The sequence below is a fragment of the Hyperolius riggenbachi genome, chromosome 4 (assembly GCF_040937935.1).
Source record: "Hyperolius riggenbachi isolate aHypRig1 chromosome 4, aHypRig1.pri, whole genome shotgun sequence".
Taxonomy (NCBI): Eukaryota; Metazoa; Chordata; class Amphibia; order Anura; family Hyperoliidae; genus Hyperolius; species Hyperolius riggenbachi.
The window spans coordinates 124,764,400-124,790,617 of NC_090649.1; the positions used below are offsets into that span (position 1 = coordinate 124,764,400).

General features: G+C 43.5%; 1 protein-coding gene across 10 annotated transcripts in view; it reads left to right on the forward strand.

Moving 5' to 3' along the window:
* The window catches only part of PIK3CB (phosphatidylinositol-4,5-bisphosphate 3-kinase catalytic subunit beta), a 266,903-nt gene that overhangs the window by 151,543 nt on the left and 89,142 nt on the right, over positions 1–26,218 (forward strand). For 6 of the 10 annotated variants that reach the window (XM_068280541.1, XM_068280540.1, XM_068280542.1 and 3 more), the window contains one exon: positions 24,918–25,099. In XM_068280541.1, coding sequence (XP_068136642.1) covers positions 24,953–25,099 — 147 coding nt within the window. In that variant the 5' untranslated portion in view covers positions 24,918–24,952. Of the gene's footprint in view, positions 1–8,929; positions 8,943–13,916; positions 14,058–19,250; positions 19,274–24,917; positions 25,100–26,218 lie in introns of those variants that run through there. The other 4 variants (XM_068280548.1, XM_068280547.1, XM_068280539.1 and 1 more) reach the window with 4 other exon arrangements.

The following is a 26,218-nucleotide window of genomic DNA, read 5'->3' on the forward strand; positions in this document are numbered from 1 at the left end:
GAAAAAAAGAAAAAAAAAAAAACCTATATAACTGAAAATAAAAATAGGAGACTCTTTCTTATTCATTATCCATACTACACATAGAATTCATTATATCATAACATATTTACGCTTCAGGTTGCGTTAAATGTAGTTCGATTTATTTTTCTATTTATTTTTTGAACATTCTTATTTTAAACCTTTGTAATGCTGTAATGTCTCCCCGATCACAAGGATAAGTGTTTTCATATTGATTCCATTACCATGTGCTTACTGGCCAATCAGACTGATCTGGGAGCTGCATTCTGTGCCTTTTGGAGAAACCTCATGTTGGCACTACTAGTAGCAGCCTGCTTTGTGGAATCATTACTTTTGTTGGCTGCCATGTTTATTCTCTGCCTTAATATTGTCTGTGTCAGCCAACTTTATGCAAATGTCCTGTGCGCTAGCTTCCAGTCAGCACATATTGATGCCAACAGCAACTGTCATTCTTCGTAAGGAGACAGGACTGCAGTTATTAAAAAAGTAATGCTGTACCATAATAATCTACACAGGTCCCCCCAGAATATGGGGACTTCTGTAGGAGACTATGATTAAAGGACCACTATTACGAAAAATCGTAACACTGAAAATATATACATATATATATGTTTCTTCCACAGTAAAATGAGCCATATTTTTTTTTTCCTCTTCTGCTGTCACTTACAGAAGCTAGTGGAAATCTGACAGATAGTGGACTAGTCTATTTCCGCATGAGGGATTTTTAGTATTTTTTTTTTTTTTTTTTTTTTACAAAAGCAATCCCTGAAAGAGATTTTATACAAAGATGCCGATTGCCTCACCTCCACCCCCCACCTACCTGTTTGCACACTATTTTGGCAGTTGGACTGAGCAACTGCCATTTACTATGTTCTTTTGAAATAAAGAAAACCATGAGAACCCCCCTGAGGAGATGGCCTAGTCCGTTCTGTTACATTTCTACTACCTACTGTAAGTGACAGCAACATAGGAGAAAAGTAATTTATGGCTCATTTTACTCTGCAAGAAATGTCCTACTTAATGTTATATGTTTACATGTATTTAACATTTTTCCAATAGTGGTCCTTTAAGGCAAGAGTTGAGAGTCAGTTTAATGTTATTTGAGGAGGGGACGGCTGAAATAAAAAAAATAGGCGTTTAGTTTTCCCATTTCTATTGATTATGGCTATAATTAAATAAATGAAATACATCTTAATAAGCAGGACACATTCTTCACTTCATAACTACTAGAAAGCAGGAAGTTATGGAACACTTTTTTTGTACCGCGAACCATAGGCTTTTCAGAGCAGGGCTGCCTGTGTCCTTTTCAATCTGGCATTCTTCATCTTTGGCAGAAGCTTGCCCTTTTACTTTTTCTTTGCATCTCTATTAGCTCTGCAGAATGTGGAGGGTTTTTTATGGCATGAATATTCATCTCTTCTTATAATCTCATAATGATACCCTGTTATGTGCCAAAACAAGTTGCTGTAATCCAAGTTCTGAAGAGGGTGCAGATAGCAGTATTGTGTGCTCATTGTTATTGCTTTCCCTTCCTCATTCTAGTCATGTTGACCTGGTGGCCTCATTTGACTTGAGACGCAGTTATGCTGGATTTGGTCCAGTGTTTTTATTACTTGTACTACTAGGATTTGGTTATTCTGTTATTTGGTATTTTATTGTTTAAAAATAAACTCCACAAAAATATTTCTGGGAAGGCTTAAAGTGATGGAATATACTGTATTTTCCCCTTTGTTCATTTTAAGTTTCAAACCTGAGTTGCAACTCTAAATACAGTACAGTAGAGTCCCCGTTATCCAATACTCAACTAACCAGCAGTCTCAACCAACCAGCACATTATAGTGCTCACAGTGGTGAAGGCTAACTTCTTAAAGATAACCTGTAATGAGAAAAAGCTCCCCTGGGGGGTAGTCTCCTTGGTAGGGGGAAGCCTCCGGACCCTATTGAGGCTTCCCCTGTCCTCCTGTGTCCCACGGCGGTCTTGCTGTGCCCCTCCGAACAGCGGGGATGTAAATATTTACCTTCCCGGCTCCAGCGCAGGCGGAGTATCAGCTCTCCGCTCGGAGATAGGCGGAAATCGACGATCGCACGCTGGCCGCAAGTCACTTGCGCCTGCGCAGTAGAGAAGATCCGACAGAGATCGGCTATTTCCGTCTATTTTCGTGCTGAGAGCCGCAACAGCGCCACCCGCTGGAGCCAGGGAAGGTAAATAAATCTAGCTTGTCAGGATTGCGGGACGCTTCGGGGGAGCCAGCGCTGGATTGCCTGCAGCTACAGGGATGGGGGAAGCCTTATTGGGATCCTAAGGCTTCCCCCTCCCAAGGTAAGTACCCCCCAGGGGATGTTTTTTTCAGTACAGGGTCTCTTTAAGCTGTTTGGGTTCCACAGCTCCCCAAGATTATTATACTTTGTATTACATGTTAAAATACAGTAATTGAGAGTTCATGGTATGCATATAAGGTGAGGTATAGTACTGTATTAGCTAGGCCTATTTTTAACTAACCAGAAAGCAATTGGAAGCCACACCATGTCCAAATCGGTAGAACGTAGCGCCTGGTAAAATTGGCACATGGTCTTAGCCATTCTCTGTAGTGGAATATAAGCTCTAGTTTTCGCTATTGTTTAGTTGAAAACACTGCACCATATTATCATCACCAGCAGAGTAATTTTGGTGCAAGATTTCTGATACCTTGTAGCTGTGGCCACTGAAAAAGTTGAGTATCGGTTAGGGCCTTTTTCCACTACACGCAGAATAGATGCAGAAAAATGACTCCAATGAATGCCTATGGGCCTGTTTCCACTAAACGTGATTTTTCTTATGCACATTTTCCCATAGGCATTCATTGGAGTTTTTCTGCATCCAATCTGCGTGTAGTGGAAACAGGCCCTAAGGGCCATCAATTAGAGTTATGCACTGATATTACAAAGCTAGCTGATAGGGAAATGTTATTTTTTAGTTGTTATGGTTTGGAGGTTAGTGTTAGGAGTCACTGTAAGGATTATGCTTGGTAGGGAATATAGGATTAGGCACCATGAAGAGAGGTTAGGCTTAGTCATTAAGAAGGCGATTACGTTGGAGTGGGTGGTTATGGTATCAGAAAAGGGATTATATTAGGCAGGGAGGTTATGGCTAGGCAAACAAAGAGGTCCCAGTGCCAAAGCACCTGTAGGAAACATCACAGCAAATCAGAGTATTTGTAAGAGCATTTTACTGATATTCCTAAATACAGTAGAGTCCTGGTTATCCGGTACTCAACTAGCCAGACAAGGTGCCGGCAGTGCTCACAGTGGTGAAGGCCAACTTCTGAGGCTGTTTGTGGGCTCTGCTGTGCTTAGACACTGGGTTTCATGCTCTTCCAAGAATTGCTGTAATTGAATAAGGAGTTCATGGTATGTATATAGAGTGGGGTATAGTTAGGCCTATTTTTCTCAAGCAACCAGAAGGCACACTTATCCAGCATTAGCCGATCCCCATCGGTTACAGATAACCGAGACTCTACTGTATTTGTTTTCCTCCATCAAATGTACCTCCAGACTGTTTCATATATATCAGACAATGCTGCCTCTCAAACTTCACCAAATTTAAGTTTTTGGCTAATAAGTCTCCTTCGGGTTCTATTACTGTACAATTATGAAATAATATTACACCCAGCTTATATACATTTTAACATTAGAAGGAGGTACATAGACTTTTTTTTGCAAATATACAGTATATATACATATGTATATATATATATATATATATATATATATATATATATATATATATATATATATATATATTAGCCATTAGCCTCCCTGGTGTGTATTATTTCCATATTTAGGGTCTAAAAGGCGTGATTTTTTTTTCCCACAAGCTTTTAGACACTAAAAACAAGAATAAAACCATACCACAGAGAGAGCTGCAGCAGCTCTTGCATATAACTCACTCAGGCACGGATTACTGCTCTGAGCTGCGGATTTCTGTCCTCAGCCTTACTCGGGATTGTTGCTCAGGAGGTTAAGGTGTACCCAAGGCGAAACCTAAAGGTAAAAAACTGCTACTTACCTAAGAACAGGGAATACTGCAGAGGCTTCCCACGCCATCCTCCGGATTATTGTTGCCACTCATGGACCCCTGAAAGAAATGTTTGATTTCTGATCATGGCCGACCTCGCTTCTCTTCATGTATAGGCAAGGATGTACTGTGCCTGCGTGATTACGGCCACGCCTGTGCAGTAAGTCAGAGCTAGCAACTCCATGCTTCTGCACAGGTGCAACCATGGTCTCGCAGCTGCTGTACGGCTGCGCTCGTGCATAAAGAGGAGCGGGGCTGCGATCTTCAGGAGAGTCCTGGAAAAGGGTGAGGAGGACACAAGAAGCTTCTGGAGGATCCAGAGAGGCTTCCCTCTTCCTAGGTAAGTATCTGTTTTTTACCCTCAGCTTAATCTTGAGTTCACTTTAAGATGCATTAATTACAATTGGACAGAAAAAGGATTCTTGCAAAAGGATGTTTGTTAATCCCTAAAGTGTTGTGAGGCATTCATGGCAAATTGATAAGACGTTTTGTGAGGTTAGGGTTTGGCATCAGTTATGGGAGACCAGGGTTAAAATCCTGGCTAGGGACAGTACCTATTCAGTAAAGCTAAGTATACAAGGACCAACCTGCAGCCTGATTATATGCTGGGAAAACACCATACGTTTTTACGATTATAGATAATTTTCGACATGTCCGATATTCCTTCCAATCGTTTTTTGGCTCGATTTCTCATAGGAGTGAATGGAAAAAAATAAGCAAATCGAGCGGTAAAAACGATCGGGTGGAAAATCGAGCAGAAAAACGTATCGTGTGTACCCAGCATAAGTCTGTTGGATGATAATCAGGCATGTGTACACGTGCAAACAACTTGATGAGCAACTTATAACAGGCGGTTTGATCAATCCAACTGATCTATGTTGGTCTGATATCCTGCAGTTGACACGTGTGTACAAGTTGTTTGAAAGACTTGTACTTGTTTTGAATGTGTAGTCCGTCAGCCCTCTTGTGTGCTCAGTATGTTAATTGAGTTGGTTGTTTAGCCGTCTAGGCATGTGTAAGTACAGGTCATGTGGTTCGTCAGGTTGTGTGTTTGGTCATGTGCTTGTGTGCATGTTGGAGGTGTGTATGAGCCTTGAAGTCCTTGAGCAAGACTTCCTGAGGGTGGCCTCTTGAGCGTGCCCTTAGTGGCTGCAGCTCTTGAGCGCTTTGAGTCCAACAGGAGAAAAGTGCTATACAAATGTTAGGATTCGGACTAGGACAAATGTTAGGTAGGGGTTTGTGTTGAGAGGAGGCTGGGCATCAGGAATGGATTAATGTGTCATACTTACCACACTGGAAGGCCACATATAGTAGACAGGAGAGGGGCATGTTTATTTGTTAAAGACAATCAAGGTAAAGAGTAGTGAAGGATTTAAAAATCCTGTACATTCATCTGGGATACAAGTAATCTGACATACAGCTGTGTGTGTATGTTGTGAAGGGCTTCTCCTGCCTCTTGTTGCTTTGCTGTACATCCCCCTTGTGGTGGCAAGTATAGTCTGATTAGCATCCGTGTACATGCTCTGTTTTTGTCTATGCTCCTGCATTGCTGTGTGTTTACAGTAGACTGAACTTTTATGTAAACTTGTATGTAAACTGATTATAATCTTGTTTCTGATGCCCTTGGTGTTCTTACATGAAAAATGTTGTGCAGCAGTGTTTCGTCTGAAATGATCCAAAATTTAGTTTTTTGTGTCTTAAAATAGCAGAATTTGCTGCAGAATGTCAGAAAATGTAACAAGGGAAACCTGCTGGCACATTAATACACCAGCCATCACCTTTTATTTTTTAATTTCTGTACCTAGTGTGGAAATATTTTAGCCTTTGTCAGATTATTACTGTATTGCATTCTGTCTGACACATATATTACAAACCGATCCTTTGGTTGAACTTTTGATTGATCAGAATTAGCAGGATTTTATAACTGTGTAGCTTAACATGTAATTGATCAATTAGCTAACTGTGAACTGTATCAGTCCTAACACAATCAGCACTGGTGTAAATGCAAATTGACTATTAAAGTGAGTATGTTCAGTTAAAGGATCATTTAAGCAATCATTCCTGCCACCAGTGATTTAATATTTGTTTGATGAGGCGATGAAATTACTATATGTGCGGCCAACTTAAAGGATACCCGAGGTGACATGTGACATGATGAGATAGACATGTGTATGTTCGGTGCCAAGCAAACCTATAACTATGCTGTGTTCCTTTTTTTTATTTTTCTGCCTGAAAAAGTTAAACATCAGGTATGCAAGTGACAGTTTCTATCCGGGTTGGGACCGGGTCAGACTGGGTCAGACTATAGCATAATCCTCACTGATAAGTAGTTACAGCCATAAAACACTTTCCTGTCAGTAAATGGCTTCTGAGAGCAGGAAAGAGATAAAAACGGTCAATTAATAATAGATTTGAAGTACACTGTAGAAGGATATACCACTCGGCACTCAGTTACAAAGTCCTGGAGGGGGATAAACCAGCGACCTGCATCAGCCTCCTGCAGAGACACAAACTTTGCACCAAAACACACTTGTACTGGGCACACAGCATAAGCAAAAGAGACGTGCAGCTGGTATAAATCGTGGAAGGAACAGGACACGAGCACGTGAAGAAGCGCCAGTCAGGCGCGAAACGGCTGTAGTGCCGTCCTCCCACCCTAGTCACCCTGAACCCTGGAACACCTCAGCACCAGCACCCAAAGCAGGTTTGAAACCTTCAAGTATTACTCACATGTATGTACTAAGTGCGGCATGAAGATGGAATAAAAGCAGCTTAAAGTGACAGTTGCCCGGCTTGCTCTGATGTACTATTAATAGATTTGAGCTCTGGAATACGTCAATGAAGGTGTCATTGAGCATAGACCATGAAACCATAAAAACGAAATTGAAGTATAACATAAAACTGTGGGTTATCTAAAAAAAGTAATTTTTAAGAGAAGGAAGATGGATACAATTGTTTTTCTCATCAGTTTATTTTCACCTCGGATGTCCTTTAACCTCCTTGGCGGTAACGTAGTTCGGGGTAAGCTGCGCAGGAGGTTTTCTCAGGCCCTGCTGGGCCGATTTGCTTAATTTTTTTTTTGCTGCACGCAGCTAGCACTTTTCTAGATGCGTCAGCCTACCGATCGCCGCCGCCCCGCGCTCGATCGCCGCTATCTGCCGCGCCGCCCCCCCCCCCCAGACCCCGTGCGCTGCCTGGCCAATCAGTGCCAGGCAGCGCTGAGGGGTGGATCGGGACTCCCAGTGACGTCGGTGACGTTATCCCGCCCCGTCGCCATGGCGACGGGGGAAGCCCTCCAGGAAATCCCGTTCTTTGAACGGGATTTCCTGATCGAAGCGGGCGGGGGGATACCGCTGAGCAGCGGCTATCACGTAGCGAGCCCTGGGCTCGCTACAGGATTTAAAAAAAAAACAAAAACAAAAAAAAACTGCTGCGCTGCCTCCTGGCGGAATTATTTAGACTGCCAGGGGGGTTAAGAATGATTGCATCTCATATGTGGCAATACTGAACCACACCACCTAAAAAAATCTACAAAACCTGTCTGTCTCAGCCTTATACAACTTAGAGTGGACCTGAACTCATGCACCCTGTATGTATTTAGAGAGTTTAGCCTTTATAAGTCCCCATCATGACTAAACACAAGTTATAATTTGATCCCTCACCTGTGTCAGCTGACAAAAACAATGTAAACACTGGATGTTAACAATAAGGGCTTGATTCACAAAGCCGTGCTAATGCATAGCACGACCATGCCATGCATTTAGCACGCAATGTGATGCGTGCAAAGTTTTATGCGAGCAATGGTTTGTTTACGTGCACATAACTTTGTTAGCACGTGCCACATTGCATGCTAAATGCATAGCACAGCTTTGTGAATTAAGCCCTATGTCTGCTTCCATGAAAGAAGGAAGCAGATTACATATAATGCATTACACTTTACTCATCGTGCGTAAGACTGTGCACACATAATTCTGCTCGGCGCAGTTTAGTCCATACACCCCAATAGGTTGTGAGTTCCACTGAGCAGAGTGTGACGTGAATGGAGAATAGCTCTGGGTACCATGGGATATGTAGATACTATGCAAGTCTGAGCAGTGACAGATAATAATATGGCTTCCCTCACTGTGCGTCCTCTCAGCCCCGGTACACGCACATTGATGTCAGAGCAGAACCTGTTGTTCTGTCTATGAGACAATTGTGTTGTGTTACCACATACATTAAATTCCCCTCCTTGAGAAGAGTTGTCTTTCATTCATAGGAGTGGATTTGAAAAAGCATGTCTCAGTATTTTTAGACTTTCGCTGTACCTGACGTACAGTTTTGTATCTTTTAATCATAGCTGTCTAATTAGGCACTTAGATAATGAAATGTGCCCATTGTGTTCTCCAGGAGCACTCTGCAGCTAAAAATAACCAGAGCACAATAGATAGGAAATGGGCAGTCACAGGGCCATATTATATATCTCATCTAATCATCATTTGGGCTGTGATTTGCCGCATTCTCCTGCAACCAATTAGCTCCGCTGACAAGCTGTGTCCAAACTGAGAAATCAGCGTACTGTTTGATGTTTATGCTTTGATGCTGTAACAAAGGCCCTGGATCTTGTGGTTTGAGTGGTTTTCCCGTCTCTGATGGCCGTGTGGAGAAATGGGGAACTCTGCTGTTTTCAGAAATGTACAGCCTTCCCTGGCTCAAAAGCTGAACTCCAGGAGGATTAATTGCTGATCAATTGCTTTGTGCTTGTCCTGTCCTTTGCCAGCTTAGAGCGAAGCACACTACAGCTGTTTCTATAGCATTCACTAACAGGTCTGGTATTGGTGGGTGTGGTGTGCCTAACGGGATTTTTGGTGCACAGAGGCCACCATAGCAGGTAACCGTGGTTTGCTTCTCCAAGCCTCTGTAAATACCCAGAGATTACTTACACTTTATTTTCCCTTATAGCTTATAAACACTGAGCTTTGTACTTTAAGGGCTGAGACTTATTGACTTATATTGCTTCATATGAACTTGTAGGGACAAACTGTTTTGTGGTGGATTAGGCTTCTGCTAGAAATGCTCCCCACTATTATTTGTAAAGGGCAGTGTAGCTTAGACAGAGGAGGGAATGCTCCATAAGACACCCCTGCTCCATATACGCACCAGGTTTAGTATATATACTAGTGGACGTAAGCCCGTTACAATAACGGGCTCTAGGCCACCTTCACAACCCCCCTCCCGCCGCCCGTCACCGCCTCAGACTGCATGTCAAATGCCCGCCCTCCTTGCCCCATCCTCCTCCTGCTCTAAAGTCTGCCTGTGTGCCGTGCATGCGCGGTATGCAAAACCACGGACACAGGGACAGCAGGAGGAGGACGCAGTAACACAGAGGTTTTATTAGGATTTTTTCCCCTGATTTTTGTCCTATAAAGGGACTCCGGGCTCTAAAAATAAACGAAATTGGTACTTACCTGGGGCTTTCAAAATGTACGCATTGAACCAGTAACGTGTAAAAATGGATGTGTTAATGTTCCAGCACTAGCGGGAATGCGTAAAAATGTACGCAATGCGGCTTGCCGACCTCTGAGGTCGGCAAGCTGCCAGCGGGGGACTGGAGCAGCAGTGAGTGACTATGAGGGCACAGGATGGCTGCATGGGGCTGGTAGAAGCCCCAGGTAAGTGAAACTCATTTTTTTATTTTGCTTGAACCTTCCCTTTAAGAATAAAGCAAATGAGTCCATTTTTTTAAATGGGGACAAAAATTATACTTTGCTGCCCAGTTATATTCTCCTTAAAATCCTTTTTTTTAAATCCATTCTCAACCCGAATGGATATTTGGTGTGAAAACAGGCAAAGTTAAAGGTCTGTTGAATAAATCCGTCTCCATAGATCACTGTTTACTTCCAGTGATGGGAAATGAAGCATGTGTTACGCTGAACTACATTTTCTGATTGCCGCATCGACAATAACAACACTCAGAAGTGCAAATAGCAGAGGCTTTGTTTATTCAGAAGAAGCTGGCCTGTTAATTGATTGAGGTGAGGAAGTTCACTTCCTTCTGTGGAGGAAGTCATACAGGACACAGCTTCTTGTCTGGCATGAAAGGCATGAGCTTAGCCTATATGAAGGATGGTTATTCCGGATCTAAAGATCTGCAGAGATCAGCCTAAAGGTGGCCACACACCATACAATTTTTTGAATATCTGTTCAATTTAAGAATTGCAATCAATTTTTCTGACTGATTGTAACAAGTTAAAAAATATGACCAATTTACCACACACCTATGCTCAATTTTTCCCCAATTATGATAAAAATGATTGGAAACTCTGAGAAAATTGCTAGGGTGTGTATATTAATAAACTTACAATCCAACACACACCATACAATCTTTAGAGAAATTGAACAGAAATATCTGGCATTCCGGATCGATTTAACCTCCTTGGCGGTATGAAAAATACCGCCAGGAGGGAGCGCAGCAGTTTTTTTAAAAAAAATTTTTTTTTTAATCATGTAGCGAGCCGAGGGCTCGCTACATGATAGCCGCTGCTGAGCGGCATCCCCCCGCCCGCTTCGATCGCCTTCGGCGATCTCCGATCAGGAAATCCCGTTCATAGAACGGGATTTCCTGGAGGGCTTCCCCCGTCGCCATGGCGACGGGGCGGGATGACGTCACCGACGTCACTGACGTCGGGACGTCATTGGGAGTCCCGGGCCACCCCTCGGCGCTGCCTGGCACTGATTGGCCAGGCAGCGCTGGGGTCTGGAGGGGGGGGGGGGGGCCCGCGCCGCAGCAGATAGCGGCGATCGGGCAGGGGCCGGCGGCGATCAGAGTGCTGGCGCAGCTAGCAAAGTGCTAGCTGCGTCCAGCAAAACAAAAATTATGAAAATCGGCCCAGCAGGGCCTGAGCGGCACCCTCCGGCGGCTTACCCCGTGTCACACACGGGGTTACCGCCAAGGAGGTTAAATCGAAAAAAACGGGAATTCCGATCGGATTTTTCAGTCGAATGAAAAAAAAGCTTTTGATTTTTTTCGAGAGATACGATCGTTTTCATCGAATTGCTGTAAAATTGGATCATTTTATTGTATCGTGTGTGGCCACCTTAAATATGCCTGAAACATGATTGCTCTCTTACTGCATTTTTCCACCAAGATCTGGCTGTGCCTGTCCTTTCACAGACGCTTCTGTACAAGAACATCTATTTATTTCTTTATACTCCATTTCCAGTATTTCATACTATTATTAATAAAGCGCCAACATATTCCGTAGCACTGTACATAGTCTGAAAACAAATGGGGTACATAATGATACAGACAATGATAAACCTCAAATATAGTACAAGCTACAGAACTGGTGGTTACAATGACAGATGTAACATGATGAATAAAATGTATAATAGAGTGCAAGCTATGAAATAAATAACATTCCAAGACACAAAGGGTGAGAGAGCCCTGCCCTTGTGAGATTACAATCTAAAGGATTATTTAGGCAACTTCTTCTGAAGCACTTAATGCTGGGAATACACCATACATTTTTACCCCCGATAGATGGGTTCGATAGATAATTTCCGGCATGTCCTATATTCCTTCCGATTGTTTTTTGACTCGATTTCTCCTAAAAGTGAATGAAAAAAGATAAGAAAAACGAGCGGAAGATAAGATAATCGAGCGCAGAATCGACCGGAGAATCGAGCGGAAAAAACGATTGGGTGGAAAATCGAGCTGAAAAACGTATTGTGTGTACCCAGCATTACACAGCACATAGTCATGTTACTAACTGTCCCTCAGAAAAGCTCACAATCAGATCCCTACCATAGTCATATGTCCCTATTGTAGTCCAATTTTGGTGGGAGAACCAGTTAACTCATCTGTATTTTTGGATTTGAGGGAAACCCAATGCAAACACATTACTGGAGAAGGTCAATAGCTCCTGCATAAATTCTCCTTGATGAGAATTTAGGAATAGGACTGATTTGATCACATGATCAATCTGTACAGCTCCTAATGGCTGGTTGTGATCATGTGTTTGTGCTTTGGGTCTGATGCCTTAACCTGCCCAGCCAGCATAATGGAGAAATGACTACAGTGTCTGAGAAAAAATGGTCCAACTGCTCAAAGTGCTAAAGTAGAGTCACCACCAGGGAGTTGACCAGTTCACACCCAGATCCACCAGAGGTGCAAAGAAAGTACAGCAACCAGAAAGAATGACTGGATCTCCACCTGGATTTATGCAATTGTAGCAATAATTTAACCATAGTAGCAAAAAGTTGCTACTGTGCTTAAAATAATTATTGCTACAATTCCATAAATCCAGGTGGAGACCGGAATCCTTTCTTGTTACATTGTCTTGACCAGCCAATCTGAAATCTGCCAATCATTCTCCTTAAATGATGACCAGCTCTTGCCATTACTTTGCTGTTATAATTCTTCTCTGTTTAGTAAGAACAGTTACTAGCTCAGTTAGTTATAAATGAGTTGAAACAGCCACTAACTTCCTGGAGGTTTTGTGGACTCCTGCCATTAACTCATCAGAGTTTTCCTCTTTACCTGCCTGGCACAAATATCAGAAAGTTTTTCATTATATTAACCTGAGCAATGGTTTGCCACCTACTTGTCACTGAGACCAAAGCTAAACTGATACTGATAAACTCCTTCTCCATCCATCATGTAACTGAAGGTAAACCGTTTAAAGAGTCTCCTCCTTCCATTATTATTATTTTCAGTTGCTAAAGTAGCTTCTTTGGCCAAATTTCTTCTAAGACGCAGGTCTCTATGGGAGGAGAGCTAAATCTGAGCTCCTGCTACCTATCAGAATGCAAGAGGCAGCATGGCCAAGCTGTCACATGACGTATTTCCCATAGGGGAGAGAGGGTAAGAAGTTGTAGATGGATGAATTGTAAGGTGGCAGGAATCTGGACAGGATACTTCTTAGAGACTGCAAATGAGACTCCTGCCGTCATTGGAGAACAAGGATTTGCTGTTTTCTTGAAAAATAACGTAATTTTTAAAACTTCACTGAGGAACTGTAGTGAAAATAACATAATGAATAAAATTGCTTATTTTTTACAATGTTCATTTATAAATTATTTAGTCGGTGTTGGCCCATTGTAAAATCTTTCCTCTCCCTGATTTACATTCTGCAGTGTATCACTGGTGGTGACATCTTTAGTCCTGCCAGGTGATCTGTATGGAATGTTTGTTACTGAGAGTTCTATGCACAGAGGGAGATATTGCTTGCTTGGCAGTCGGAAAAAGCTGTTATTTTCCACAATTAAACAAGGCTCACAGACAGCAAACTGTCAGGACCATGGCCATGACATCACACCGTGGGCTGTCACCATAATATCACTCACACAGACCCTCCTGATGATACTATATATTTGAGAATAGGTAACATTTTCTGGTGGGAAAAGGGGTATCAGCTACTGATTGGGATGAAGTTGAATCTTTGGTTAGAGTTCCTCTTTAAATGACTACAGGGCAGGAGAAAGATACATTAGTTTTATAATGAGCCAGGATGAAGACTAACGTTGAATATGCTCACTTTTTCTCTGTGAACAATCTGCTGAGCTATTATGTAACTAAATGTTATGAGTTAGGTGGAATTTGACCCTTCACTGGATTTTTTCATAAGTGCTTCCTCTTCTGCACAATGACTGAAGCGTTTTATATCTATACCTGTGCTTTCCCAGACCTGCACGGCGTGGTTGGGAAAGGGTTATGAGCCTGCGAGTTTGTATGTGCCGTTCTCGTATGCCTTGATAGGAAGCCTCGCGCTTGGCTGTCTCCGGCAGGGAGTTATGTAACAAGTAAGCAGCAGGTACTGCAAATGCCTGTCTGCGTGGGTAGGAGGGCACTGTGCTCACGCAAAACTGAAACTGGAGGGATGACTCACACAGGGCATCAGCCTGTGGGTACAATAAACTGTGGATACTGCAGATGCTTTTCCTCGCAGAGGCTCGAAACTTCCAGCAATGGCCACAACCTTTTGTGAGAAGAATGGACTGTAAGGTGATTTCCTGACATTATTTCCTCAGCAGCTGACACTTTTGGGTGTCTCATTGTTGTGATCTCTGGGCTGCCTCACTCAGATGCAGAAGGATAATAATGTATTGCTGTATCAGGTGATAGATGGGAGGGATTACGGAGGGCAGAGGTAGGTTCCAGCATGAGGAACTCCTATGGTTTGCTTGCAGTCTCTCTTGCTCCATATTGTGCTGCGCCGTCTGCTTGAGACAGCTGTATGGCTCCGTCATCACTCCCCCCCCGGCCTGTGATTGTGTGAGCGCTGCTTTTGTGGTGCATTGGCTGGGGCCCAGGATCACTCCTTGTCTGCGGGACAATGCCAGCTCTGTTCAGCAGACGTGATGATGTTTGTTTGTTGTACACAATTAAGGGAAGTGATATTATTAGTGTTGCCTCATGACTGCGTGACGCATTAACCCTTATCACATCAGGTCAAGGGACAGTTCATAAAGTCAGCGATTCTGCATGAGTTCCATTATTTGTGGAATGGTGGGTGATTTAGTCATGTGCAAGTCCTGCTGCACGGCTGGATTGTCTTACTCGAATGTATCACACAGGCGTTTTTTGGCCGGCATTAAATATCCTGTCATTACGGCCACACAGGCCACAAGAATAATCCGGCTATTTACTTTCTGCTCTTGTTTGTTTTCGCGAGTTATGCTGTGGTTTTATGTTATGATTAGGAAAGTCAGTCATCCAGTATGTTATCCGTGTTTGCTGATGTGAAGAATGAAACTTTTACAGCAGTCAGGCTGACAGGAAATACAGTACAGGGAACAGGTGGCTTATGCAAAGTTTCTGCGCTGCACTTACAGCCAAAACTTCTTTTTTCCCCTTTTATTTCTGGATAGAGTGGAAAGTGTGGTTCAAATAGATGTTAGGTTGATATTGTTGTTTTAATATGTATTGGAATAATTTTCCCATACTTCCAGCTACAGCAGGGGTGTACATTAGGTAGACCATGATCTACTGGTAGATTGAAAAGGACTTCTGGGTAGATCCCACACATACAGAACACACACCTGATTGAAATATTTAAACACAGATTAGCCTTGAAAGAGGAAAAATAAAAATAAAACCTAACTCTTAAAAAGAAAAGGATTAAAAATAAAAACGTAGTAGTGCTGCTAACACACATACCAGTTTGGTGACAAAACCGTGGAAGATGATACTAATGAACGGTGATATCCTCAGCTTACATCACAAGGGATACATTCACTCCTCTCACTGCGCTGATACATACAAAATTCACCCCCCTACATTTACAACCTGACATGTTTCGGCCCCTCTATATAAATAGGGATCTTCTTCAGGCGAACAAAAAGTTCCTGCCTAAGTGACATACTTTTTATACTTTGTCTCTTGGTTGCGCTCAGTGCGATAGGTTGTCCTGATGTTTTACACAGCTATGTAGAGGATTATGATATTGCAAGGTGAGGAGCTATACATTTATAAGCAGTATGTGCTACTGCTGATTACAATTTGGTTGGACACTGAGCATGATATTGTGACTCTATTTGGTGGTCAAGCACGGTTCTAACTGGTTTACTGAGGAGGACTCTATGATATACATTGACTGGCGGCTTATGATAACCACTGATGGACTGCCACTGTGCATGTGCTGCAGTTATGGCTTGTGGTAATCCCTGATGGGCTGCCGCTGTGCATGTGCTGCAGTTGTGGCTTGTGGTATTCACTGATGGACTGCCGCTGTGCATGTGCTGCAGTTATGGCTTGTGGTAATCACTGATGGACTGCCGCTGTGCATGTGCTGCAGTTATGGCTTGTGGTAATCACTGATGGACTGCCGCTGTGCATGTGCTGCAGTTGTGGCTTGTGGTATTCACTGATGGACCACCGCTGTGCATGTGCTGCAGTTGTGGCTTGTGGTAATCACTGATGGACTGCCGCTGTGCATGTGCTGCAGTTGTGGCTTGTGGTAATCACTGATGGACTGCCGCTGTGCATGTGCTGCAGTTGTGGCTTGTGGTAATCACTGATGGACTGCCGCTGTGCATGTGCTGCAGTTGTGGCTTGTGGTAATCACTGATGGACTTCCGCTGTACATGTGCTGCAGTTATGGCTTGTGGTAATCACTGATGGACTGCCGCTGTGCATGTGCTGCAGTTGTGGCTTGTGGTAATCACTGATGGACTGCCGCTGTGCATGTGCTGCAGTTATGGCTTGTGGTAATCCCTGATGGGCTGCCGCTGTGCATGTGCTGCAGTTGTGGCTTGTGGTAATCACTGATGGACTGCCCCTGTGCATGTGCTGCAGTTGTGGCTTGTGGTAATCACTGATGGACTGCCGCTGTGCATGTGCTGCAGTTATGGCTTGTGGTAATCACTGATGGACTGCCGCTGTGCATGTGCTGCAGTTATGGCTTGTGGTAATCACTGATGGACTGCCGCTGTGCATGTGCTGCAGTTGTGGCTTGTGGTAATCACTGATGGACTGCCGCTGTACATGTGCTGCAGTTATGGCTTGTGGTAATCCCTGATGGGCTGCCGCTGTGCATGTGCTGCAGTTGTGGCTTGTGGTAATCCCTGATGGGCTGCCGCTGTGCATGTGCTGCAGTTGTGGCTTGTGGTAATCACTGATGGACTGCCCCTGTGCATGTGCTGCAGTTGTGGCTTGTGGTAATCACTGATGGACTGCCGTTGTGCATGTGCTGCAGTTATGGCTTGTGGCAATCAATGATGGACTGCCACTGTGCATGTGCTGCAGTTGTGGCTTGTGGTAATCCCTGATGGACTGCCGCTGTGCATGTGCTGCAGTTATGGCTTGTGGTAATCACTGATGGACTGCCGCTGTGCATGTGCTGCAGTTGTGGCTTGTGGTAATCACTGATGGACTGCCGCTGTGCATGTGCTGCAGTTGTGGCTTGTGGTAATCACTGATGGACTGCCGCTGTGCATGTGCTGCAGTTATGGCTTGTGGTAATCCCTGATGGGCTGCCGCTGTGCATGTGCTGCAGTTATGGCTTGTGGTAATCCCTGATGGGCTGCCGCTGTGCATGTGCTGCAGTTGTGGCTTGTGGTAATCACTGATGGACTGCCCCTGTGCATGTGCTGCAGTTGTGGCTTGTGGTAATCACTGATGGACTGCCGCTGTGCATGTGCTGCAGTTATGGCTTGTGGCAATCAATGATGGACTGCCACTGTGCATGTGCTGAAGTTATGGCTTGTGGTAATCACTGATGGACTGCCGCTGTGCATGTGCCGCAGTTATGGCTTGTGGTAATCACTGATGGACTGCCGCTGTGCATGTGCTGCAGTTATGGCTTGTGGTAATCACTGATGGACTGCCGCTGTGCATGTGCTGCAGTTATGGCTTGTGGTAATCACTGATGGACTGCCGCTGTGCATGTGCTGCAGTTATGGCTTGTGGTAATCACTGATGGACTGCCGCTGTGCATGTACTGCAGTTATGGCTTGTGGTAATCACTGATGGACTGCCGCTGTGCATGTGCTGCAGTTATGGCTTGTGGTAATCACTGATGGACTGCCGCTGTGCATGTGCTGCAGTTATGGCTTGTGGTAATCACTGATGGACCGCCGCTGTACATGTGCTGCAGTTATGGCTTGTGGTAATCACTGATGGACTGCCGCTGTGCATGTGCTGCAGTTGTGGCTTGTGGTAATCACTGATGGACTGCCGCTGTGCATGTGCTGCAGTTATGGCTTGTGGTAATCCCTGATGGGCTGCCGCTGTGCATGTGCTGCAGTTGTGGCTTGTGGTAATCACTGATGGACTGCCCCTGTGCATGTGCTGCAGTTGTGGCTTGTGGTAATCACTGATGGACTGCCGCTGTGCATGTGCTGCAGTTATGGCTTGTGGTAATCACTGATGGACTGCCGCTGTGCATGTGCTGCAGTTGTGGCTTGTGGTAATCACTGATGGACTGCCGCTGTGCATGTGCTGCAGTTATGGCTTGTGGTAATCACTGATGGACTGCCGCTGTGCATGTGCTGCAGTTATGGCTTGTGGTAATCACTGATGGACTGCCGCTGTGCATGTGCTGCAGTTGTGGCTTGTGGTAATCACTGATGGACTGCCGCTGTGCATGTGCTGCAGTTGTGGCTTGTGGTAATCACTGATGGACTGACCCTGTGCATGTGCTGCAGTTGTGGCTTGTGGTAATTATTGATGGACTGCCACTGTGCATGTGCTGCAGTTATGGCTTGTGGTAATCACTGATGGACTGCCGCTGTGCATGTGCTGCAGTTGTGGCTTGTGGTATTCACTGATGGACCACCGCTGTGCATGTGCTGCAGTTGTGGCTTGTGGTAATCACTGATGGACTGCCGCTGTGCATGTGCTGCAGTTGTGGCTTGTGGTAATCACTGATGGACTGCCGCTGTGCATGTGCTGCAGTTGTGGCTTGTGGTAATCACTGATGGACTGCCGCTGTGCATGTGCTGCAGTTGTGGCTTGTGGTAATCACTGATGGACTTCCGCTGTACATGTGCTGCAGTTATGGCTTGTGGTAATCACTGATGGACTGCCGCTGTGCATGTGCTGCAGTTGTGGCTTGTGGTATTCACTGATGGACTGCCGCTGTGCATGTGCTGCAGTTGTGGCTTGTGGTAATCACTGATGGACTGCCGCTGTGCATGGGCTGCAGGTGTGGCTTGTGGTAATCACTGATGGACTGCCGCTGTGCATGTGCTGCAGTTGTGGCTTGTGGTAATCACTGATGGACTGCCGCTGTGCATGTGCTGCAGTTGTGGCTTGTGGTATTCACTGATGGACTGCCGCTGTGCATGTGCTGCAGTTGTGGCTTGTGGTAATCACTGATGGACTGCCGCTGTGCATGGGCTACAGAGTGGTAGTTACTGATGGACTGCCGCTGTGCATGTGCTGCAGTCGTGGCTTGTGGTAATCACTGATGGACTGCCGCTGTGCATGGGCTACAGAGTGGTAGTTACTGATGGACTGCCGCTGTGCATGGGCTACAGAGTGGTAGTTACTGATGGACTGCCGCTGTGCATGTACTGCAGTTGGGGCTTGTGGTAATCACTGATGGACTGCCGCTGTGCAGGTGCTGCAGTTGTTGCTGGCATCTGTAGGTAGATTCTACCTAGTAGATCATTTTCTATTTGTACTTTTCAAAGTATCTCACAAGCAGAAAAAGTGTGGTCACCTTTGAGCTACTGTATGTAGTTGACACTTTCACTGGACCAGGAAGTCAGAGAAATGTATGTAATTCATTCATGTCGTACTTATATTTGGCCTACATCTTCCACAGTGTGTTACCTTAGCTGGCAGCCGCTTTCTCTTTTATATTCCCTGGGCCCCTCTCCTCCATTTTCTATCATGACAGAGGCGCTATTCGTGCTACTGATGAGCTACTGTTTGCTATCTTATTGCCTGATGAAGCGGGCTGGGCCTGCGAAACGCGTTGCATCTTTTGGGGTACCAATAATACATTTATTTGTTTAATTCAGACAGTATTTTGAGTCTGCTTTCCGGAGGTAAGTCCACCACTGCCTCCTAGCAAATTTTACAATTTTTGTTACTTTTTATCCTGCTGGCGCCTCTGTTCTCTTACGATAATACCATTTTATATCATGTTCTTTCACAGCAGCGCGCCCCTCGGCTGCTGTGAAAGAACATGACGGAAAATATACTGGGGCAACTGTACTCACTTAATTGTCTTTTCTGCGCAGAAAATTATTTTAATGTAGTACTGTGGTTGGCTCTTGACAAGGAGCAAGTCTGAGAATTCTGTATGTGCAATAAACTTTTGTTACTCTTCATTACTAAAAAGAAGTGCCTAGACCAATATGTTTAAAATGTTGTGAGAAACTGTACTCACTGTAATGGGGCAATTGTACTCGCTATACTGGGGTAACTGTACTATCTATACTGGGGCAACTATACTACCTATAATGGGGTAATTATACTACCTATACTTGGGAAACTATACTACCTATACTGGGGTAAATATACTCACTATATTGTGACAACTATACTCACTATACTGGGGCAACTATACTCCCTATACTGGGGTAATTATACTACCTAAACTGGGGCAACTATACTACCTATACTAGGGTAACTATACTTGCTATACTGCTATACGGGGGCTACTTACCTATACACTCCAAATCGCTTTGCTGCCGCAACCGAACTCCCCCCCCCCCCCCCTCCTTCCACACACATTTTCCGGTCCCCAGAGAAAAGTTTGGTCTGGATAGCAGTCCCCAGGGTTGAAAAAGGTTGGGGACCCCTGCTCTACAGTATACAATTTCAAGTAGGTGGGTGGAGCGCAAGGGGGAAATGCAGGGCCAGTGCAACTCTTATAGCATCGGAGGAAGAGGATGAGGCAAGTCGATGTAAACCGGGTGCTTACCAAAATTAGCCGAGTGGAGACCCAGCTAAAAGAGCCCTGGGGAGAAAACCCAATCGCTATACAATCAGTGTGAACTTTAAATGGTAAACTGCCATCACAGCGCAACACAAACTGCTAAGGTCTAAATAGATTCTGTAAGGGGTAAAGTAATTTCAGAACAACCTATATCTAAGCAACACACTAATCTCTCTATGCAGTAACGGCTCTCAGTGGTGCAGATTAAGTTCTGGGATGTACTAAGTACAGGTAAATAGCCTTTTAAAATGAGTTTAAAATATATATTTACAAAAGTAAAATAGTGCATTACAAGATTAATATAGAGTAACTAAGCAGCTCAGGGTGACCCAAACTACTAGGAATGTATAGGGGGATAAAAGGGACCAAAAAGCCCTCCTACTAAAAAAGCTAAGCTTGGTGTAATTGCCTTCTTAAAACAGAAGGAAATTTGCAATAATTCAGTTATAAATGAACATTTGTGGTTACCCATAATGCACTACCACTAAATATGCAAATTATCCCTTTTCGCCCTTGTTAAGCCAAGCAAGCATCCAGAACCGCTGGTGTATAGCAAGCTTATAGCTTTAAGTTTTACACAGCCATATCTAACCCACATGTAGACAGCCTGTTTCGGACTTTTGGTCCTCATCAGTACATGGCAGGGATTGATAAGGCTGTATGAAATAGGGCTTGGACGAGTACAACAGAGTAACCAAGCAGCTCAGGGTGACCCAAACTACTAGGAATGACCAGCAATAATACTGTAGCTAATTTCAACTGTCACTGGGCATGTTTCTGCCAGAAGAATGCCACTCCATTCTATTAGAATGAACGAGAGTACTGTAAGTTATTCCTTGGAAATGTGGGAAGGTAGCACTCACTAGCAGGCACCTGTGTTAATACTGCTGATAATTTGCAGCTGCGAGAAATTAATCTGACCCCAATGCCATTGAAGTGAATGGTGACGGTATCACATCCGCTTTGCTCCTATGTTCACACATTTATTTTTTAACTACCGGTATATTTTTATTGAAGAAGATAAAAATAAATGCAGTGTACAAGAGAAAGGTTACACAAAAAGGAAAACACTTTAGTTGTACATGTTTTAGGGCACAAAACAACCACAAAAGTAAACTGAATGGACTGGCTTCTCAGTACAAAATATAACACAAAGGGCTTAGCAGTGTGGCAGCTCTCACTGAAGAGGTGGGAGTCTTTCTATCTCTGAAATATATAGGACAACAGCATGCAGAATATGACAAATATCTACAAATCGCCAATCCCAACCAAGTGGGTGAGTAACAATCCATGCCGACAATAGTCCCCAGATCTGTAGGTGTGTATCCAATCCCCTAGATAGAGAATATGCTGGATCCTCCAACTTGTAGATACTATTTACCTTTTTAACAAATAACTGTCTGGTGGGGAGGGACCCTTCGAAATTATATTTAGAGGTTCATTTTGATTTTTGACCCTAAATCTTGCCAACACCTAGGTGACTTCTATACATAGTCCTCTCTGAATAGCATTCTTTATTTACAATAATACAGCAGAGAGCCAGTAGCACTGTCATTAGTCTCTGGGGTTTCTCCACTGACTACAGTCACAAACTTTCCAGTCTGGCACAATGAGCTTCTTTATCCTTGATACTTGGCTTTACGGTTTTGTTGTCAGAGCCAGGACTAGTTATGCTGCTTAATTTCCCTGGATATCATTTTCTGCCTCTATTATTTGGTGTACATGCACTTAGTATGTTCTGCGCAGACACAGGTACAGGTGGGGGCTTTTCCAACCCTTGTGTTGATATGCTCAATGCAAGGGGAATGATCTGGATGAAGCCTGGGATGTGAAGGGTCAAGGTTGATAGTGGTCGGTGCTGCTCTGTAAAATCCACTCCAGGTGGTGGTGAAATCTACAAGGAACAAAGGGCAGGCAAAAGAATGCACAGACAGCAAGAAATGCAAAATGGGCTAGCAGGCCATAGAATGATCTCACATGAGGTTGTTGCTGACAGACTCGTATGGGTTTTGTCAGCTTGCAGGCTTTTGTCCCTCACAGCCTGGGGATCAGGTGCTGGGATCTGTAGTTCCTCTGAAGTCGCAGCAATTATGCAGGAGCTTCTATTGCAAAAGCAACTGAAATTGTAGCCCAGTGTGTAGCAGTTTGTCCCCAGTCTGAGAGGGACAAAAGCCTGCAAGCTGACAAAACCCATAGGGGTCTGTCAGCAACAACCTCATGTGAGATCCATTCTTGCTGCCTGTGTGCACTCTTTTCCATACCCTTTGTCCCCTGGCAGACTGCACAAACACAGTCTGCCTCTACTGGTGCTCTCCTCATCTCCACCAATTACACTACAACCTAATGTCTGAAGACTAACTCCATGTTGTGTTAAATAAATGTAAACCCCCCACCTCCTTTCCAATGATATATGCTATTGATGTTTATCTGTAAGTCTTATTTTTTTCCTCAATTGCTTATAGCAGAAGGAATGCTAAAAATGGAATGACTGCCACTTAAAACTGTTTGAATCATGGTTTAAGTTTCACATTTAAATGGGAATTTATAGCACCTCCTGTTATGGAACTAAAAATTGGCCTCTTGTGGGAGTTCATTTGTGTTTAAAGTGACACTGAAGCAAAAAAAAAAATAGATTATGATACAATTCAATAGAACATTAGTAGCAAAGAAAATAATGTCCTATTTTTATTTTCAGTTATATATTTTTTTTATAACATTGCATCTTTCCCTAATATTTGCAGTTTACACATTACATACAGCATTCTAAATGATTTCACAGAGCAGGTTTATAAACTTTTGAGCTTTCTTCTGCAGAAAAAAAACGAAATATAGTGACAGATACTTGAGATAATAAGCTTCAGAAGATGCAAGTCAGAGAGTTCAGTGAAGCTTTTTTGCATAAATAACTGGAGTTTCGTAACTCTTCTCATACTGGAAACAATCTTAGACTCATATCTCTGCTGCTAATGTTTTATTTCTTAGCTGTACTACACATACAAATCATTATATCATAAGTTTATTTTCACTTCAGATTCCCTTTAAAGATGTCAGTTAGTTTCTCTTGTTATCTCGAGACTCATTCTAATAGATGAGTCAGACACAGGATAGAGACAATTTCAAACTTAATGGCAATTTTTTTTTTTTTTTTTTTTTTTTTTTTTTTAAATACAGATTACAAATTGTATTCCTGCTTGACTGGTTTAAGGTGCACATACATACATCTAGCCATGTATGGGCAGATCGGCCATGAGACAGATCTCTCTCTGATCAGAGATCTTTTGACTGCCCATACACCGCAGACCGATTCCCTGTAGATCCAGAATCGGCCTAGTAATTCCACTTCAGTTGCCTGCCTGGCTTCCCCACAAATCTAAAATATATCTCTCCCCCCCACCCCACCCCACCAGGTGCCCATGTATGTAAATTTTGAAAATATGAGTGTTGACTGGCACTTTTTGAAGTTGCTGATTGGTGCATTTAGCAGGCTTAGGCTGGCACTTTCTAGTGGTTTCACTGCCACTGATAGACCTTTTGCATTAACTTCTATAGAGGTCAAATCGTTTGTCATTGTCCCATTGCCTGCAGCAGGTATTGTAGAAATATCAGCCAGCACCAGCCTAGTGTTTTATTAGAGTTGTAAAGCACCACTAAATTCCAGAAATACCTTGAAGTGTGAAGAGTCCTCAATGGGGTATAGTCACTAAATAACGATAACATTGTTGTGTGTAGGAAGCACACAGCAATATTACCGGCACTTACGACAGTTACGCAGTGTGCATTGCACATTTAGCACAACCTGCATTATTTATGGTACACTGCTACATTTCTGGTCGAGACCCAGCCCTTCTTTCTGATTATTATTATTATTATTATTATTGATTTATAAAGCGCCAACATATTCTGTGGCGCTGTACAAAGTAAGAAACAAACATGGGGTGCATAATAATACAGACAATGGTGAGACTTAGCCCTTCTTTCTGATGCTGGATTCTGCACTGTTGGTGGATATAAGAGCTTCCTGACTGACTCCCTAGGAATGCTAATTGTGAGGTTGAAGTACTGGAGCATTGCTTGATGGTTGAAAAAGATTTGATGCTTTAAAAAAAAAAAAAAAAAACAAGAAATACGGTTATCTACTTTTTTTTGATACAGTGCTGTTTAAACTATCATATACTTTTTCCTGGGAGCTCTCAGAGTGTCTAAAAGGAGCTGAGCTGCATGAAAATTGAAGCGGAGGGCCACTTAAAGTACTTTTTGTGTTTTAATGATCAACATAATATTGGTTCTCATTTTTCAAAAAGTATAAAACAAAGTACAGTTGAGACAAAAGCACAAATTGTTTTTAGTTCCAGACATAATTAATAATGATGAGGAAGAAGTCTGCTTCTCCTGTTTCTTGTCACTGTTTACCCTCTTCTCAGTAATGTTGTATTTGGATGGAGATGATGACCTCATACTCTCTACTCCTTTAGGGCCATGCTGTACAGGTAGTACCTCATCCTACAAGATGCCTCCCGCTGTGTTGGACCCCATGGACATCTGGGCTGCCGACTTACATCTCCCTCCAAATGTCTCTGTGGACATCCTGCTCCCCACTGGAATCTATGTGCAGATGGAGGTACCTCGGGATGCATCTATATCACAGATTAAACAGGTGAGCAGTGATCAGTAACACTTCATTAAAATGAAACAGCTGTTCTTTAAAATGTCATCAGTGTAGGGCTGTGCAATGTAGCAATTGTGGGCTTATTATTCTTATTTGCTGTCTCTGTCAGTAATGCTAGGTACACACGATACAATTTTCTGACAGATTTATGGTCAGATCAATTATTTCTAACATGTCTGATCTGATTTCCGATCAATTTTCAATAGAAGTGAACGTAAAATCGATTGGAAATCAGATAGGATCTGTCGGAAATAATCGATTAGACAGTACATCTGTCAGGAAATTGTATGATGTTTACCTAGCATAAGGCCTTGATACGGCAGGGGTTATACTGGGTACACACGATGCATTTTTTTGGTCGATTTTCCGTCCGATCTATTTCTGATTCGATTTTCCGATTGATTTCCGTTTCAATTCTCTTATCTTTTCTTATATATTTCAATTCACTCCTATGAGAAATCGAACCGAAAAACAATTGAAAATAAGATCAGACATGTCGGAAATGATCTATCGAACCATCTATCTAACACAAAATTGTATGGTGTGTACTAGGCATTAGGCTGGGTACACACGTTACTTTTTTCGTGCAATAGATGGATCAGATAAAATCCGTCATGTCCGATATTGCTCCTGATCATCTCCGCGCTCGATTTCTCATAGTGGTGATCGGAAAAAGATAAGAAAAACGAATGAAGATAAGCGAATGGAATGCGGAATCGTGCCGCAAAAACGATTGGGTCGGAGAATCGCACGAAAAACGTAACGTGTGTACCCACCAGCATTAGGCTCTGCAAGACAACAGCTGCTTTGTAATACACTAAGTGCATGGGAGAACTAGCGTTCCCTGTACTACCGTCTTTCCCCTAAAATAAGACCTACCCCGAAAATAAGGCCTCTCTTATATTTCAAGCATGCTTGAAATATAAGACCTACTCCGAAAATAAGGCCTAGCTGGGGGGGGGGGGCGCTGAGTGTATGGGGAGGTGTGTGGGCTCTTTCCGCTCCTCCCGTGTGGCTGCATCCCCCTCCGTTCCAAGCAATTTCTCCAGTGGTGGCAGCGGCGACATGGTATTCAAGCTATGAGGGTGCCCTTTGACCCTCACGCTG